This window comes from Oncorhynchus clarkii, chromosome 18 (genome assembly GCF_045791955.1).
Source record: "Oncorhynchus clarkii lewisi isolate Uvic-CL-2024 chromosome 18, UVic_Ocla_1.0, whole genome shotgun sequence".
In the NCBI taxonomy this organism is placed as follows: Eukaryota; Metazoa; Chordata; class Actinopteri; order Salmoniformes; family Salmonidae; genus Oncorhynchus; species Oncorhynchus clarkii.
The window spans coordinates 55,886,165-55,905,353 of record NC_092164.1 but is presented as its reverse complement, the minus strand read 5'-3'; the positions used below and the strand labels follow the sequence as shown (position 1 = coordinate 55,905,353).

Below are 19,189 nucleotides of genomic sequence, written 5' to 3'. Positions count from 1 at the left end.
AGCTATATGGAACTGTTTTAAGAAGTTCAACCAAGGATCATTTAGCTATTTGATTTTAACAAATGTAAGACCCGTTGAAGTTTTAAAAAATAAAAAATTATTTTTGCCCATACAAGCGCATTGAATAAAATATTCACGACATGGAACAACAGATAGTTCCCCCAAAATATCAAAAGGAAGTTTGTTCTGAAGTGTTTTTCTTTTTTACATGTATTTAACCCCATATTGTTGGCATTGAACAGTACCCACATATATTTCCATTCATTTTTTCAACTGGTACTGGGTCCCTTCAGATGAGTCTTGTGAGGCCTGTGGGCTGTCCTAGGGCAAAACAACTGACATGTACATGTTTGTGAGAGTCTCACCTTTGTACAGAGGGATGTAGCCCAAACAGTTTGGATGCTACAGACAGACGTTGGGAGATCGGCTGTACTGACTTCTCCTGACACTTATGGAGGTAGAACACCATCGTGTTTGTGAGTCTCATTTTTCCATAGAGGGGTCATAATAGTTTGTAGGCCAAACTGTTTAGATGCTACAGACGATTTTGTGAGAAGACAGCTTTTCGGGATATCTCATGGTCTGACAAACACCGCTCTGGCTCTGTCACCTTTCACCGCGGAAGTGCGACATAGGAGGATGCGGTGGATTGAGACGCTTCCAATGGAAAAAATAAGATATTTTTAGCTTATATGTACATATTTTTTTATTTTTTTATTTTTCTCCCCAATTGGTAGTTACAGTCTTGTCCAATCGCTGCAACACCTCCCCTACGTATATGGGAGAGACAAAGGTTGAGAGCCAGCAGCATGTCACCCTGCAACCAACTGCTGGTTTGCTTCTGAAGCTAAGCAGGGTTGGTCCTGGTCAGTTTCTGGATGGGAGACCAGATTCTGCAGGAAGTGGTTTTGGAGGGCCAGTAGGAGGCACCCTTTCCTCTGGTCTAAAGAAATACATAAAAAAATTCCTGTGTAGGGTGCTCTCTTTCAGATGGGATGTTAAACATGTGTCCTGACTCTCTGTGGTCACTAAAATATCCAATGGCACTTATTGTAGGGGTGTTAAGCATGGTGTCCTGGCAGAATTCCCAATCTGGCTCTCATACCAGCATGGTCACCTACTCATCCCCAGTTTACAATTGGCTCATTCATCCCTTGACCCTGTGACTATTCCCCAGGTTGTTGCTGTAAATGAGAATATGTTCTCAGGCATCTTACCTGGTAAAATAAGGGTTCAATAAAAATGTGTCCTCTGAAACATGACCCTGCCAAGCTGCACTGCTCACTTAACCTAGAAGCTAGCTGCACCTATGTGTCAGGGGAAACAGTCCAGCTGGTGACTGAAGTCAGCTTGCAGGTGCCTAGCTTGCCACAGGGAGTTGCTAGAGTGCAATGGGACAAGGAAATCCCTGGCAGCCAAACTCTCCCCTAACCTGGATGATGCTAGTCCAATTGTGTCCTGGGTCACGGCTGGCTATGACAGCCTGGGTCTGTAGTGATGCAGTGCCTTAGATTGCTGCACCACTCTAGAGGCCCTAAATTGACAGTTTTTATGGGGATTTTTGATTATGCTAAATAGATTTCCGCGGGGGCGCGGACATCGACCTTTTGAAGAAAACACATTGTAGGCGGGGTTTATGACTTTGTGGCTGTGGTAACTACTGACAACCTCCAGCTGCGTTTGCCGCTGCTGTGACTGTCCTGCCTGGCCGCCCGGTGTCTGATACGCTGCTCCCCTGCTCCTTCCCTGGATCCAAAGCCCGCCTCGGCTACCGAACTCCCAGTGAATGCACTAGTCAGCAACCATGACAGGCATCGCCGCCGCGTCTTTCTTCTCCAACTCCTGCAGGTTCGGGGGCTGTGGGCTCCAGTTCGAGTCTCTGGCCGAGCTCATCGTCCATATCGAGGACAATCACATCGGTGAGTTGGGGAGGGAGAGAGGTAGCATAGTTAGCTAGCCCAATGCTAGGCTAGAAGAACACAGTTCCATTGCATTCCGCTATGCCTGCCTGCTTGCTACCCTTTCGCTGCAAATGCAGAATAAAAAATGAGAAAACAAACTTCCCCTCGGATTTAGTGGTTGGATTTATTTGTGCATTATTATTAATCAGCAAGGGCGTAAGTTTAGCTATTTTTTAAATTAAACTACTAACGTTGTCACTAGCCTAGGTGGCTAGGCTAGTGTAGTCTAGCCAGGCAGAGGTTTTGCATTGGTCGCTGTGTTTACGTTTAGGCCCGTGTTACAATGCAGCGGAGCACCTTTCGCTGATTGAGATTTATCTCTCGCCATTGTCATCACAAGTACTCAGCTGTTCTCACCCTGAACATGCGTTAAGATAATACTTAATTGTAAATGATAATTGATTTGACTCGACTCATTTACAACTAGAATAATAAATGCCGCTAGTTTAGTAGTAGACTTGTACCTATCAGGTAGCCTATGCTTTGTTTGTAAGTCAGAGTTTATCATATTATTTGGTTGTTGTCAGCTGAAATGTTTTGAATTTTGTGCCAGCAAAGTTGTTTCCCCTTTTTCTAGATAGATTGTTTTCAGTCTGCAGTCTCTCAGGTGCTTGATTTGCAAAAATGTAACGATAATGTTTCAACTTGTTGCAGATTACCACAAAATAGGCGCTCATATAATTTGCTTGGCTTTAGGCGATATGCTACAGTTCAAATTTGCAGCAATCATTTAGATTGCACTCATTTTATATACAAATATAAATGGTTATTAAACACATGCCTATGTATCAGTATCGTACAACGCAATATTTTCACCATAAACTATTGCGCATAGTTATTATAACTACGAGGCCTTAGAGGTTTAATATGCTACAACACATTTTTTTTTTGTCTAAGTCACTCATCACAAAACAGCCGCGGCAATGAGCCAAATATTAGGTTATCTCGTAAGAATAGGCCTAATCGGATGATCAATGCTATCTATGCATGAAAGATCGGGATTTGCCCAGCCAGGTCAGACAATAACATGGCAATTTACTCCAAAACACCACAGGGTTCTCAGAAGAGGAAGTCCACAAATGTGTCCTTTGGTCTGGTTGTCACAGGAGCACGGAGGCCCCTAAATCAGACCTCTTATCTAATCTTGCCCATTAGATTAAAAAAATGAGTCCTTTTATCATGTGAGGTAATAACATTTAGGGCTATGTATTTTGCAACATTAATACCAATGGTATGCCCATCACTTTTTTCCATGTGTTTCATACCAGCATGGACACATGGAGGGGGCGGGGTGGGCAAGGGATGCTCCACTGAGCTGGTCTCCATGGAGACAGGCTGTCACAGAGGGGGATGGAAGCATGCTATTGGCCCGAGGGGCAGCACACCGGCTGCCTCTCATACAAAGAAGGCTCCGCCCCAGCCAGCTGTGACCGTGATGTTGTTTAATTACAGGACAGGGGTACAGTGGGGGTTTTGGTGGAGGTGTGGCAGAAGACCTATCATCTGCATACATCATATACCCACTCACATCAGCTGATGAGAGAAAGGGTCAGCTATCTATCCCAGAGAGTAGGTTAGCTCAGAGCCTAGCAATATTATTATTTCTGGTAGGCTTAGAGCAGTGAGCACGCATCCACATACTGTATACAGACACACGCACACATGCTTGACTATTATTGTGGGGACCTAACCTAAAATATATTTCCATGCAAAATCCTATATTCACTAACCCTTAACTGAACCTCAAACTCCTAACCCCTAAACCTAATTCTAAACCTTATTGTAACCCTAAACCTAACCCCTAAGCATTTAGGCTTGATTTACTATCCTTGTGGGGACATTTGGGGACTTCCGGTACCCACGAGGATAGTAAATCAAAACACACACGTTTGGTATTACCAAACCTAAAATGTATTTCTATTAAAAATCTAATTTTACCTAACCCTAATTCTAACCTTAAATCTAACCCCTGAGCCTAAAATAGCATTTGTCCTTGTGGGGACCTGGGAAATGTCCCCACAAGGGAGAATTTTCCTTGTTTTACTCTCCTTATGGGGATTCCTAGCACCCACAAGGATAGAAATATATCCCCCTCTCCCCACACACACACACTCACCATCTGGCTCCTGAGGCAGCTGAGCAGAACAGGGGTCACCAGTCTGATCAGTGGGGTCAATGAATCAACCCTACAGCTGCATCGCTACAATGACTGACACCATTAATAACACATAATCATATCAATACTCTCATTAGATCTGTCCACTCAGCAAGGAGTGTGTGTGTGTGTTTGTGTTTTGTTGTTTGTCTTTGGTTCTTGTGCTCAACCAGTGCAGTATATTCACCATTCAATTGTTACCAAATCAATAATTACAATACAGAAGATGAGTATTCTCTGTGCAGGTGAACAGACTCATTTCATTACTGATATGCTGGGTTGTCCACCAGGACTCAGACATGTTCAGCTGCAGAAAGTCTGAAGTCCATGTTTAGAGATACAGCGCTGCCCTCTAGTGTCAGAGAATCTAATAGTATGCTGTTCATCATCCGCTGGAACTCCAGTACCATTGATAGGGTTTATTCGGTGGCATCATGCTAGGTTTTGTTGCCGAATTTTGAAAGGGAACTCTGTCATCAATATTAACGGACCTCCTCTAAAGTAGCCTTGATATCAAAGAGCCTTCCCACATACAAGAAATGTACTTAACAAAAATATAAATGCAGCATGCAACAATTTCAACGATTTTACGGAGTTACAGTTTATATAAGGAAATGAGTCTATTTAAATTAATTAATTAGCCCAAAATCTATGGATTTTACATGACTGGGCACCGCGCGCAGCCATAGGCCCACCCACTGGGGAGCCAGTTCCAGCCAATCAGAATGAGTTTTCCCCTGCAAAAGGGCTTTTATTACAGACATAAATACTCTTCAGTTTCATCAGCTGTCCAGGTGGCTGGTCTCAGACGATCCTGCAGGTGAAGAAGCCGGATGTGGAGGTCCTGGGGTGGCGTGGTTACACGTGGTCTGTGGTTGTGAGGCCAGTTGGGCGTACTGCCAAATTCTCTAAAACGACATTGGAGGCGGCTTATGGTAGAGAAATGAACATTTAATTATCTGGCAACAGCTCTGTTGGACATTCCTGCAGTCAGCATGCCAATTGCACACTCCCTCCAAACTCGAGATATAGTGGGGCAAAAAAGTATTTAGTCAGCCACCAATTGTGCAAGTTTGCCCACTTAAAAAGATGAGAGAGGCCTGTAATTCTCATCATAGGTACACTTCAACTATGACAGACAAAATGAGAAAAGAAAATCACATTGTAGGATTTTTAATGAATTTATTTGGAAATTATGGTGGAAAATAAGTATTTGGTCAATAACAAAAGTTTGTCTCAATACTTTGTCATTGCCAACAAAGGGTATATAACAGAGGTAAAACCTTTTCTGTAAGTCTTCACAAGGTTTTCACACACTGTTTCTGGTATTTTGGCCCATTCCTCCATTCCTCCGTTGCCCGGGCGGTGTGTTTGGGATCATTGTCATGCTGAAAGACCCAGCCACGTTTCATCTTCAATGCCCTTGCTGATGGAAGGAGGTTTTCACTCAAAATCTCACGATACATGGCCCCATTCATTCTTTCCTTTACACGGATCAGTCGTCCTGGTCCCTTTGCAGAAAAACAGCCCCAAAGCATGATGTTTCCACCCCCATACAGTAGGTATGGTGTTCTTTGGATGCAACTCAGCATTCTTTGTCCTCCAAACACGACGAGTTGAGTTTTTACCAAAAAGTTCTATTTTGGTTTCATCTGACCATATGACATTCTCCCAATCTTCTTCTGGATCATCCAAATGCTCTCTAGCAAACTTCAGACGGGCCTGGACATGTACTGGCTTAAGCAGGGGGACACGTCTGGCACTGCAGGATTTGAGTCCCTGGCGGCGTAGTGTGTTACTGATGGTAGGCTTTGTTACTTTGGTCCCAGGTCATTCACTAGGTCCCCCCGTGTGGTTCTGGGATTTTTGCTCACCGTTCTTGTGATCATTTTGACCCCACGGGTGAGATCTTGCGTGGAGCCCCAGATCGAGGGAGATTATCAGTGGTCTTGTATGTCTTCCATTTCCTAATAATTGCTCCCACAGTTGATTTCTTCAAACCAAGCTGCTTACCTATTGCAGATTCAGTCTTCCCAGCCTGGTGCAGGTCTACAATTTTGTTTCTGGTGTCCTTTGACAGCTCTTTGGTCTTGGCCATAGTGGAGTTTGGAGTGTGACTGTTTGAGGTTGTGGACAGGTGTCTTTTATACTGATAACAAGTTCAAACAGGTGTCATTAATACAGGTAACGAGTGGAGGACAGAGGAGACTCTTAAAGAAGAACTTACAGGTCTGTGAGAGCCTGAAATCTTGCTTGTTTGTTGGTGACCAAATACTTATTTTCCACCATAATTTGCAAATAAATTCATAAAAAATCCTACAATGTGATTTTCTGGATTTTTTTTCTCATTTTGTCTGTCATAGTTGAAGTGTACCTATGATGAAGATTACAGGCCTCTCATCTTTTTAGGTGGGAGAACTTGCACAATTGGTGGCTGACTAAATACTTTTTTGCCCCACTGTATCTGTGGCATTGTGTTGTGTGTCGAAACTGCACATTTTAGAGTGGCCTTTTATTGTCCCCAGCACAAGGTGCACCTGTGTAATGATCATGCTGTTTAATCATCTTCTTGATATACCACATCTGTCAGGTGGATGGATTATCTTGGCAAAGGAGAAATGCTGACTAACAGGGATGTAAACAAATGTGTGTAAAAATTTCTGAAAAAATTTCATTTCTGGGATCTTTTATTTTGGCTCATGAAACATGGGACCAACACTTTACATGTTGCGTTTTATATCAGTGTCTATATTGGACAAATTATAATCTACAGACATTCAGTGGCCCTTCAGGACTGTGCACGTTTGTGTTTCTGAGGTACAGGGTTGTCCTGTATGTAGGTTACATATAAGATCGTGTCTTTAAGTTAGATGTGTGTGTGTGTGTGTGTCGTCAGAGAAGAGCAATATAGTGATGTCAGCCTTGGCTAGCTATGTGCCAGACTGCCAGTGTTCTGTTGTCATTACGTGAACAAGTACATACCTGCCTCTCGCCTGAAACCACCCCTTCCCCTGTCCTACCTAGAGATAGAGAGAGGGGAGGAAAGAGGAGTGGAAGAGCGTGAAGAAGAGGGAAACAGAGAGCGAGAGAGGCAGAGATGCCACACACAGTGCTTCCTAAATTGGTAAATGTTGCTAGTACAACTTGTCTCTGTTACTCATGTATCCTGTTAGCTGTCAAATGTAACCTAGATCTAAGGTCGTTGTGTATGTGAGTCTGCTAATATAATGTAATGATAGTACAGGCACTGTTTATCCGTCTGTGACCAGAAGGGGCCAGTGTAGCACTGTTTCTTTTCACTGTTCTGTTAAACGCTTGCTATTGCTTACTGACTACTGTACTGTTGCATTTCCAACTTTGGAGTGTGTCTCTATAGTTGAAATAGGCATCCTTTCCTGTGTTATTAGTTTGTCTTAACTCCATTTTTGGAGTAGGCATATGTGTTTTTTTTTCTTGTGTGATTACGTTATGTGTGTAGGATGTGAAAGCAATGATTCCACTACAACATATCTTACTAACCCAGTCATGTCAACCCAGTCATGTCAGATCAGTGATTTAATCCAGGACCTGAAGGGAGGGAGGTGAGAAGGAAGGGTGGAAGGTAGGGTACACTGTATAAGTATTTGAACAGTGTCCATGTTTGTTGTTGATGCCTGGTGTGTTGGTGGCTATTTCCTCTCTCCCCCTCTGAACTCAATGATGAGGTGTGACATGGAAGGTGTGTGTGTGTGCTCCAAATGACCTGTCTGGGCGTAACGAGGCAATTAGTGTGTCCCAGAATGGAAAATACACCACCGCAACACACGCACACCCTCAGAAGTCGCAGGGCCTGAAAGCCCCAACATGCACTGGGAAGTCTAATTACAGAGGGGTGTACCCTCCCTCTCTTCCCCACTCTCCTCCTTTTTCTCTCTTCCCTCTCTCCATCCGGTGCCTGCTGCTTCAGAAACACATTAAAACACACTCTGGCTTAATTAGCAGTCTGGAAAACAAGACCTGCATTCTTGGCCTGCTGTGACACACACACACACACACACAGTTTTGTATTGCTATCCTTGTGGGGACCAAATAATTGATTCCCATACAAAATACTATTTTCCCTAAATTTAACCTTAACCCTTAACCTAAGCCTAACCTTAACCCCAAACTCCTAACCCTAAAACTTAACTTAAACCTAACCTTAACTCCTATCCTTAATTCTAACCCGAAGCCTAAACCTAAGCCTAAAATAGCATTTTTCCTCATGGGGACCGGGCAAAATGTCCCCACTTGCCCGCCCAAATGTTCCTTTTTTTACTATCCTTGTGAGGACTTCTGGTACCCACAAGTATAGTTAAACAAAAAAATGCACACACAGGAGGGGCCTTATCTTTGACCAGTAGGAGGCAGTAGTAGACTGTTGGTCAGAAAAGCGATGTTGTGTTGAAGTCCGTAGTGCTGTTTGATGGGTAGCTGATTTAATGACAGGAACACTAATTTGGACTATATTTATGACTCTCTTATGCCCCCAATTTACACTCTTATACGCAGGTACACACCCATGCCACACACTGTCTTTTGGACCAGTGTGACAGCTGTGACACAAGCGCCGTTTGATTGAGTTTTTTTGTCATTTAGCATACACTCTTATCCAGAGCAACTTACAGTAGTGAGTGCATACATTTTTCATACTTGTCCCCCTTGGGAATCGAACCCACAACCTTGGTGACGCAAGCACCATCCTCTACCAACTGAGCCACACGGGACCACTTCTCCATCATGGGGGTGTGTGTGTGCATGTGCGCGCCTGCCTTGTTACAGTGGCGGTATCAGGAGTATACTTGCTTCCTGTCCTGCTAGGTGAACGGAAGCCATAAAGTTGGGGAACATTTATTGCTCTCCCCCTCTGCACCTGGTTAACTTAATTCCCCCCTCCCCCATCCCCAACGTTCTAGAGTATGTGGTTAACTTAATTCCCCCCTCCCCCATCCCCAACGTTCTAGAGTATATGGTTAGCTTTGTGGAGCTTGACATTAGGGCTGGGCGATATGGCCTAAAAATCATGTCTCAATTATTTTTTTTCTTTCAAAAAACCCAACTTATGGGCGATTGACTATATATATCTTCATGTTTTCTCTAAGCGTTGTTGTACAATTTAAAGGTCAAATACACTGCATTTCAAACAGGTAGCAATAATCTAACAAATTCAGGGCTTTTTGACGTTATACCTAGTCTAAATACAAGCCTTCCACAACCATAAGACCCACTAATATGATTTTATCAAAATAGATTAACCTGTTTTTGCTGTTGCAATATTCACTGATCTGGCTTTCAAGTCTGTCTATACAGCAGTAGTGGTGCGTGGGTAAAATCACTGAGGAAGACAAGACACTAAAAAAGCCATATTACAACCTATGTTGTGATAATTATGTTTGCACTATAATCTGTTAGTTCATACGTGACCACGATATACAATAAGGTGGTGTCAACAAAAAGACAAGTCACACAGCGGCGGAATAAATTCATCTACACATATATTTGTTTAATCACAAAACTGGAGAGCAAACTCTGTCTGGCGAAAACCCACAAAGCAAATATGGCATACAAACAGTTATCACCTGCAGCATGGTCAAGCAAGTTCATGTTTTCGACAGTTTACTAAACTACTGATTTAGAACCACGGCGTTACCAGAAGTCCGCACAAAGACAACAGACACATTGCCTCTGCTATTCCAGCACCATTTAAACATCATCAAATCAACAAGGCTATGGTTAGTTTAATACACTGAAAACAAACTTACAGATACCAAAAACTATTTAGTCCAATCAATGTTGCTAAATGGACGACGCAGGAGAAGATGGCTGACGTTTTACTTGTTCCTAACCAATTGTGTTTTTATGTTCGTTTTTTTTGCGTTCTAACTTATTTTTTAACTTATTTTCTACATATTATGCTGCTAACGTCTCTCATGACCGAAAATAACTTCTGGACATCAGAACAGAGTTTACTCACCACGAACTGGCAGAAGATTTTTTTTCCTTTAACGAGTCCGATGAGCCCGACGTGAAGGACATACTGCTTTCCCGGGAACAGGCCCAAATCCCCGTCATTGGCGTGAAGAAACGACGGAGAAGAAGAAACGACGGAGTCTTGAGGTTTTGCTTGCCTGAGGCATAGTATCTCATGATGCTGTAGACCACACTATCTACCTAGTTTTCATCTATATTTTTCGTAGCTGTCTACATACCACCACAGTCCGATGCTGGCATTACGACTGCACTCAATGAGCTGTATTCCGCCATAAGCAAACAGGAAAACGCTCATCCAGAGGCGGCGCTCCTAGTGGCCGGGGACTTTAATGCAGGGAAACTTAAATCTGTTTTACCAAATGTCTATCAGCATGTTAAATGTGCAACCAGAGGGGGAAAAAAACTCAAGACCACCTTTACTCCACACACAGAGACAACTACAAAGCTCTCTCTTGCCCTCCATTTGGCAAATCTGACCTTAAAATTCTATCCTCCTGATTCCTGCTTACTAGCAAAGATTTATGCAGGAAGCACCAGTGACTCGGTCAATAAAAAAGTGGTCAGATGAAGCAGATGCTAAGCTACAGGACTGTTTTGCTAGCACAGACTGAAATATGTTCCGGGAGTCTTCCAATGGTATTGAGGAGTACACCACATAAATCATTGGCTTCATCAATAAGTGCATCGATGACGTCATCCCCACAGTGACCGTACCTACATACCCCAACCAGAAGCCATTGATTACAGGCAACATCCTCACTGAGCTAAAGGCTAGAGCTGCCGCTTTCAAGGAGCGGGACACTAACCCGGAAGCTTATAAGAAATCCCGCTATGCCTTCCGATGAACCATCTAACAGTCCTGTACTGACACTTTGCCTATGATAGAATCGTACTACACCGGCTCCGATGCTTGTCAGATATGGCAAGGCTTGCAAACCATTACAGACTACAAAGGGAAGCACAGCCGAGTGCTGCCCAGTGATACAAGCCTACCAGACAAGCTAAACTACTTCTATGCTCGCTTCGAGGCAAATAACACTGAAACATGCATGAGAGCACCAGCTGTTCCGGACAACTGTGTGATCATGCTCTCTTCAGATGATGTGAGTAAGACCTTTAAACATGTCAACAGTCACAAGGCTGCAGGGCCAGCTGGATTACCAGGACGTGTACTGCGAGCATGTGCTGACCAACCGGCAAGTGTGTTCACTGACATCTTCAACCTCTCCCTGTCCGAGTGTAATAACAACATGTTTTAAGCAGACCACCATAGTCCCTGTTCCGAAGAACACTAAGGTAACCTTTCTAAATTACTATCGACCTGTAGCACTCACGTCTGTAGCCATGAATTGCTTTGAAAGGCTGGTCATGGTTCACATCAACACCATTATCCCAAAAACCCTAGACCCACTCCAATTTGCATACCGCCCTAACAGATCCACAGATGATACAATCTATATTGCACTCCACACTGCCCTTTCCCACCTGGACAAAATAAAACCCTAAGTAAGAATGCTATTCATTGACTACAGCTCAGTGTTCAACACCATAGTGCCCTTAAAGCTCATCACTAAGCTAAGGACCCTGGGACTAAACACCTCCCTCTGCAACTGAATCCTGGACTTCCTGACAGGCCGCCCCCAGGTGGTAATGGTAGGTAACAACACATCCGCTACGCTGATCCTCAACACCGGGGTCCCTCAGGGGTGCATGATCAGTCCCCTCCTGTACACCCTGTTCATGCATGACTCCAACAACATCATTAAGTTTGCCGATGACGCAACAGTGGTAGGCCTGATTACCGGGGTAGAAAGCTTAAATTCACACAGGACACTGGATAAGACAGGAGAAATACTCTCAGACTGACCCTAGCCCCATGACACAAACTATTGAAGCATAAATACTGGAGGCTGAGACAGGAGGGGTCAGGAGACACTGTGGCCCCGTCCGACGATACCCCTGGACAGGGCCAAACAGGCAGGATATAACCCCACCCACTTTGCCAGAGCACAGCCCCCACACCACTAGAGGGATGTCTTCGACCACCAACTTACTATCCTGAGACAAGGCTGAGTATAGCCCACGAAGATCTCCCCCCCTGCACGAACCCGAGGTGGGGCCCGCTAATCCGGACAGGAAGACCACGTCAGTGACTCAACCCACTCAAGTGACGCACCCCTCCTAGGGACAGCATGGAAGAGCACCAGTAAGCCAGTGACTCAGCCCCTGTAGTAGGGTTAGAGGCAGAGAATCCCAGTGGAGAGAGGGAAACCGGCCAGGAAGAGACAGCAAGGGCGGTTCGTTGCTCCAGTGCCTTTCCATTCACCTTCACACTACTGGGCCAGACTACACTGAATCGTAGGACCTACTGAAGAGATGAGTCTTCGATAAAGACTTAAAAGTAGAGACACATGGATAGACAGACCATTCCATAAAAATGGAGCTCTATAGGAGAAAGTCCTGCCTCCAGCTGTTTGCTTAGAAATTCTAAAGACAATAAGGAGGCCTGCGTCTTGTGAATGTAGAGTTTTTTAAATTTATTTCACCTTTATTTAACCAGCTAGTTGAGAACAAGTTCTCATTTGCAACTGCGACCTGGCCAAGATAAAGTGTGAACAGACTATGCAGAGTTACACATGGAGTAAACAATTAACAAGTCAATATAACACAGTAGAAAAAAAGAGAGTCTAGATACATTGTGTGCAAAAGGCATGAGGAGGTAGGCGAATAATTACAATTTTGCAGATTAACACTGGAGTGATAAATGATCAGATGGTCATGTACAGGTAGCGATATTGGTGTGCAAAAGAGCAGAAAAGTAAATAAATATAAGCAGTATGGGGATGAGGTAGGTAAAATTGGGTGGGCTATTTACCGATAGACTATGTACAGCTGCAGCGATCGGTTATCTGCTCAGATAGTTGGTGAGGGAGATAAAAGTCTCCAACTTCTGCGATTTTTGCAATTCGTTCCAGTCACAGGCAGCAGAGAACTGGAACAAAAGGCGGCCAAATGAGGTGTTGGCTTTAGGGATGATCAGTGAGATACACCTGCTGGAGCGCGTGCTACGGCTGGTTGTGGCCATCGTGACCAGTGAACTGAGATAAGGCGGAGCTTTACCTAGCATGGACTTGTAGATGACCTGGAGCCAGTGGGTCTGGCGACGAATATGTAGCGAGGGCCAGCCGACTAGAGGATACAGGTCGCAGTGTAGGGTGGTATAAGGTGCTTTAGTAACAAAACGGATGGCACTGTGATAAACTGCATCCAGTTTGCTGAGTAGAGTATTGGAAGCTATTTTGTAGATGACATCGCCGAAGTCGAGGATCGGTAGGATAGTCAGTTTTACTAGGGTAAATTTGGCGGCGTGATTGAAGGAGGCTTTGTTGCGGGAATAGAAAGCCGACTAGATTTGATTTTAGATTGGAGATGTTTGATATGAGTCTGGAAGGAGAGTTTACAGTCTAGCCAGACACCTAGGTACTTATAGATGTCCACATATTCTAGGTCGGAACCATCCAGGGTGGTGATGCTAGTCGGGCGTGTGGGTGCAGGCAGCGAACGGTTGAAAAGCATGCATTTGGTTTTACTAGCGTTTAAGAACAGTTGGAGGCCACGGAAGGAGTGTTGTATGGCATTGAAGCTCGTTTGGAGGAAAGATAGCACAGTGTCCAAGGACGGGCCGGAAGTATACAGAATGGTGTCGTCTGCGTAGAGGTGGATCAGGGAATCGCCCGCAGCAACATCATTGATATATACAGAGAAAAGAGTCGGCCCGAGAATTGAACCCTGTGGCACCCCCATAGAGACTGCCAGAGGACCGGACAGCATGCCCTCCGATTTGACACACTGAACTCTGTCTGCAAAGTAGTTGGTGAACCAGGCAAGGCAGTCATCAGAAAAACCGAGGCTACTGAGTCTGCTGATAAGAATATGGTGATGGACAGAGTCGAAAGCATTGGCAAGGTCGATGAAGACAGCTGCACAGTACTGTCTTTTAACAATGGCGGTTATGATATTGTTTAGTACCTTGAGCGTGGCTGAGGTGCACCTGTGACCGGCTCGGAAACCAGAGATTGCACAGCGGAGAAGGTACGGTGGGATTCGAGATGGTCAGTGACCTGTACGTGTAGGTATGTACGGCAGGACCAAATCAGAAAGATAGGTAAGAGAAACCACATGTAATGCTTTGTAGGTTAGCAGTACAACCTTGAAATCAGCCCTAGCCTTAACAGGAAGCCAGTGTAGAGGGGCTTGCACTGGAGTAATATGATCACATTTTTGGGTTCTAGTCAAGATTCTAGCAGCCTTCTAGCAGCCTAATTCGGGTCGATGGACAGAAAGTTTCTGATTTTTGCAATGTTAAGTAGATGGAAAAAAGCTGTCCTTGAAACAGTTAATATGTTCGTCAAAAGAGCGATCATGGTCCAGAGTAACGCCAAGGTCCTTCACAGCTTTATTTGAGACGACTGTACAAACATCAAGATGAATTGTCAGATTCAACAGCACATTTCTTTGTTTCTTGTGACTTAGAACTAGCATCTCTGTTTTGTCCGAGTTTAAAAGTAGAACATTTGCCGCCATCCACTTCCTTATGTCTGAAACACAGGCTTCCAGGGAGGGCAATTTTGGGGCTTCACCATGTTTCATCGAAATGTACAGCTGTGTGTCGTCCGCACAGCAGTGAAAGTTAACATTATATTTCCGAATGACATCACCAAGAGGTAAAAAATATAGTGAAAACAATAGTGGTCCTAAAATGGAGCCTTGAGGAACACCGAAATGTACAGTTGATTTGTCAGAGGACAAACCATCTACAGAGACAAACTAATATCTCCGACAGATAAGATCTAAACCAGGCCAGAACTTGACCGTGTCGTCCAATTTGGGCTGCCAATCTCTCCAAAAGAATCTGGTGATCGATGGTATCAAAAGCAGCACTAAGGAGAGTAAAGGTGCTTGCCGGGGGGAGGGGTCGGTTGGATACTGCTTGAGTGTAGGTGCTACATATGCTGATCTTAATGGTTTGGTGGTTTTTACATTTTAACACACTCTCAATTTCAACATTTACATTTGGGCAGCATGTGCTGGCCCCGCCACTCAAGTGATTCTTATCTTAACATAAAAGAGCAGACAGAAACAACAAGACCCAGAGTTCTAGGTACAAAGTAAATATTACAAAACAAGACATACAGAACAAGGACAGGTAGAAATAAATAGGGTAGATTTGACTGTGGGGGTGAATAGGACATCTACCCTCTTTCTTTCTACCTGTCATTGTCCATATTTTTAGGGGGATTGTTCTGTAGCAGCCCATAGTTTGCTAATTATTTTATTGTTTTTTGTATCAAAGGAGGCCAAATGCTTTCTGGCATCAATCAACCAAATGCCACAGCAGCAACATGGCATACTCTTTTGTTCCAGACAGCATCCTATACATGAGCTACATACTGAGACAGGGGGCGCTGTTTCCCCCACTCTGATGATTTCTCTGGTGAGATTCAGCTAGTTGCGAATTGATGGAAAATTATGAAAACACAGAGAGAGAGAAAAAATATTGTATAATTTTTTATTGGTCAAATATTTGGAGAAGCCTGGCATCCATAAATACATGCCACTTGGAAAATTCCCTTTTTAGTTACAAATTTAACTAGAACCATGCATAATACACATTCGCTAATAATGACCAATTTCTTGTAGATCTATGTTTTTGCATGATATTCCAAATGCCTTTGTCGCCAGAATCAAGGTTTAGTTGTTTTTCAGCTTTTATGAGTTTTATGTCTGCTTTTTCTCATGGTGTATTTTTGGTCTCATCTTCTTTGCTCCTCTGTGCACATTCCCATTTACACCAGAGATCTGTATATAATGATGAGATGCACGCCTCCGCCCTAACAATGGGAGTTGTTCTCCCAAAGGCGGGAAGGCAGGCATGTCTTATCAACAATCTCTCAAGCCCACGTGCTAGTAATTAGCCAGCTAATCTTTATATTTCAGTTTAGCCAACAATCTATTTACTAGCTAACAAGGTTGACCAATTGAATTGTTATGAACACACCCTTCTGTCTGTCTCCAACTGTTTGAAAAGCATGTCCACTTTGTTCAGATGTTGAAATCAAGTGGCCTACCTTATTTCTCAGAATGAGAAATAAAACGAATTGCCAATTCCGTATATAATTCTGTTTTATGCTTATTGCACATTTTTAAAATGGTATTTGGCTATAATGCTTCTACCGGTACTTGGTACCCCAATACCGCAACAAACTGAGCATTCATTTTACAGAATCAATATTCAGTGATACTCTCGTTTTAGTAGTGTCTGCTCTGCGCGCAATGTGAGTAGTTGAGACATAAAAAGGGTATTGTTAGAAAAGTTATCTTCTCTATTACAGTAAAATAATGTTTTGGTGTCCATATGACCGAATCTGTTGGACCAAACCTCAAATGCAAATGGTGAGTTTAAACCACTTGTCAGAGAGGAAGATGTTATCTCTCAATTTTGTTGGCAGGGGGAGCGGCTTGGTGTATGTGTAAACCATAGCGGAAGAGGCGAAGCAACCTCTTTCTAAAATATATATTTTGGACCTAATCTTGTTGCCTGCCTTCCCGCCTTTGGGAGAACAACTCCCATTGTTAGGGCGGAGGCGTGCATCTCATCATTATATACAGATCTCTGGTGTAAATGGGAATGTGCACAGAGGAGCAAAGAAGATGAGACCAAAAATACACCACGAGAAAAAGCAGACATAAAACTCATAAAAGCTGAAAAACAACTAAACCTTGATTCTGGCGACAAAGGCATTTGGAATATCATGCAAAAACATAGATCTAATTAATTAGATTAATTAAAATGTATCGCCCAGCCCTTCTTGACATTCTGTTGTATGCTAGCTAGGTCGAAACACTTAATTCTGTTAATTAATAAAGCCCTTTAAAACTCCTGCATTACCTAACATTGTTGTTACTAACATTTAGAAGTACGAGATACCAAACCCGGTCACAAAGATGGTCTGCCACTAAAAGATTTAGGAAAAAACTGCTTTTGTTCCATAAGTGAGGTACGAAGAACTAATCTTTAGAATACCTTACAGGCAATTCAGAATGTAGATTGAGGACCTCTACTGAGGAATGTGGTTGTTTTGCATGATTGTGTTGCGTAGGGGTAACACAGTATTTGTATTTTATTGGTGTATTTCCTATGCTCCTACACTGCCGTGATTGTGTAATTGTGAAATCCAGGGCGCCCTTGTAAAAGAGACCTTGGTATCAATTAGGGATGCACGATACATCGGTGAACATATTGGAATCGGCTGATGTTAGCTAAAAATACCAACATCGGTATCGGCCCGATGTCTACTTCTTACGGCTGAAATCCCGTTAACGGGATCGATTTGACAACAGCCAGTGAAAGTGCAGGGCGCCATATTCAAACAAAATAAATCTCATAATTAAAATTCCTCAAGCATACAAGTATTATACACCATTTTAAAGATAAACGTGTTGTTAATCTCACCACAGTGTCCGATTTCAAAAAGGCTTTACAGCAAAAGCACACCATATGATTATGTTAGGTCAGCATCTAGTCACAGAAAAACAGCCATTTTTCCAGCCAAAGAGAGGAGTCACAAAAAGCAGAAATAGAGATAAAATGAATCACTAACCTTTGATGATCTTCATCAGATGACACTCATAGAACTTCATGTTACACAATATATTTATATCCAAAAATCTCAGTTTACGTGCGTTATGTTCAGTAATGTTTTGCTTCCGAAACATCCAGTGATTTTGCCAGACACCTGACTCAAACAGCTCTTATTCTCTCCCCTTTCACAGTAGAAGCATGAAACAAGGTTCTAAAAACTGTTGACATCTAGTGGAAGCCTGAGGAAGTGCAATCAAACCAAATTTTACACTGTATATTGGATAGGCCAAGACTTGAAAATCTACAAACCTCAGATTTCCCACTTCCCGATTGGATTTCTTCTCAGGTTTTTGCCTGCCATATGAGTTCTGTTATACTCACAGACATCATTCAAACAGTTGTAGAAACTTGAGTGTTTTCTTTCTATCCAAATCTACTAATTATATGCATATCTTAACTTCTGGGCCTGAGTAGCAGGCAGTTTACTCTGGGCACCTTATTTATCCAAGCTACTCAATACTGCCCCCCAGCCATAATAAGTTAACGCTGATGTTAAAAACTGATGTCAAAGCTGCCGTGCATACCTATATAACATAGGTACATGATGCAAAGACTCCACGTAAAATTTTGCGGTTCACTTGCATCACAGCAATCCTAATCTAGCCCACAATGTCTACTGTGTGGATCGAACAGTCATTTGAAAGAGTAAGAAAATTGCAACGAGACAACTCAATGGCGAAATCCATTAAAGACAATGGAATTCCAGGCCCTTGACAATCAACCGTTCTCAGTCGTGGGTGATGTTCGCACCGGTACGCACTACCAAGTACGCTATTTTTCAGATGTTACCCTACTGGAGTTACACAGTAATAGTGTCACTGCTATTAGCTTCACAACAGACATACTATGGAACGCCGTTTGGGTCTTTGCATGTCAAAAAGGATACAGTAGCACTGTCAAAGCTGTACAAAAAAGTCTGCAAACGCGCCCATGAACGATGTGTTTACAATACCGCGTTGGTAATAAAGCATAATTTGTTAGACCACAACTTCTGGGGTGCTAGCTTTAGCTTGGTACCTAGCTAGCACCAATACAACCAGCCTGAAAACAATGACCAGTAGAAACTGCAGTCATTTTCATCATTCTTAGCAATGATTTAGGAATCTTTGTGACTAAGTATTAGCTAGGTTGTCACTTGTTTGCCTATTGAAATTGAACTTCAGTTCTTGAAAATAAATAGCAAGCCAGTTACTTAACCCTGTTGCCCAAAGCTAACGTTATAAGCAGCCATCTGGCTAGTGAGGCTCGACCGGACCGGGTTATGTGTTGTGAAGCTAGCCACAATAATGATTAGGCACAATAGTGGAATTTGCAGGTTGCCTTCAAAATAAAAGTATGTAATTGACAGTGATGCAAATTAAT

The 19,189-nt window shown here is 43.1% G+C and overlaps 1 protein-coding gene across 2 annotated transcripts in view; it reads left to right on the top strand.

The window, feature by feature from the left end:
- Positions 1-1,663: 1,663 nt before the first annotated feature.
- LOC139373727 (juxtaposed with another zinc finger protein 1-like) overlaps positions 1,664-19,189 on the top strand; it is a 34,103-nt gene continuing 16,577 nt past the window's right edge. The window contains exon 1 of one of the 2 annotated variants that reach the window (XM_071114631.1): positions 1,664-1,919. In XM_071114631.1, the coding sequence (XP_070970732.1) occupies positions 1,805-1,919 (115 nt within the window). In that variant the 5' untranslated portion in view covers positions 1,664-1,804. The remainder of the gene's footprint in view (positions 1,920-19,189) is intronic. The other variant, XR_011627599.1, reaches the window with a different exon arrangement.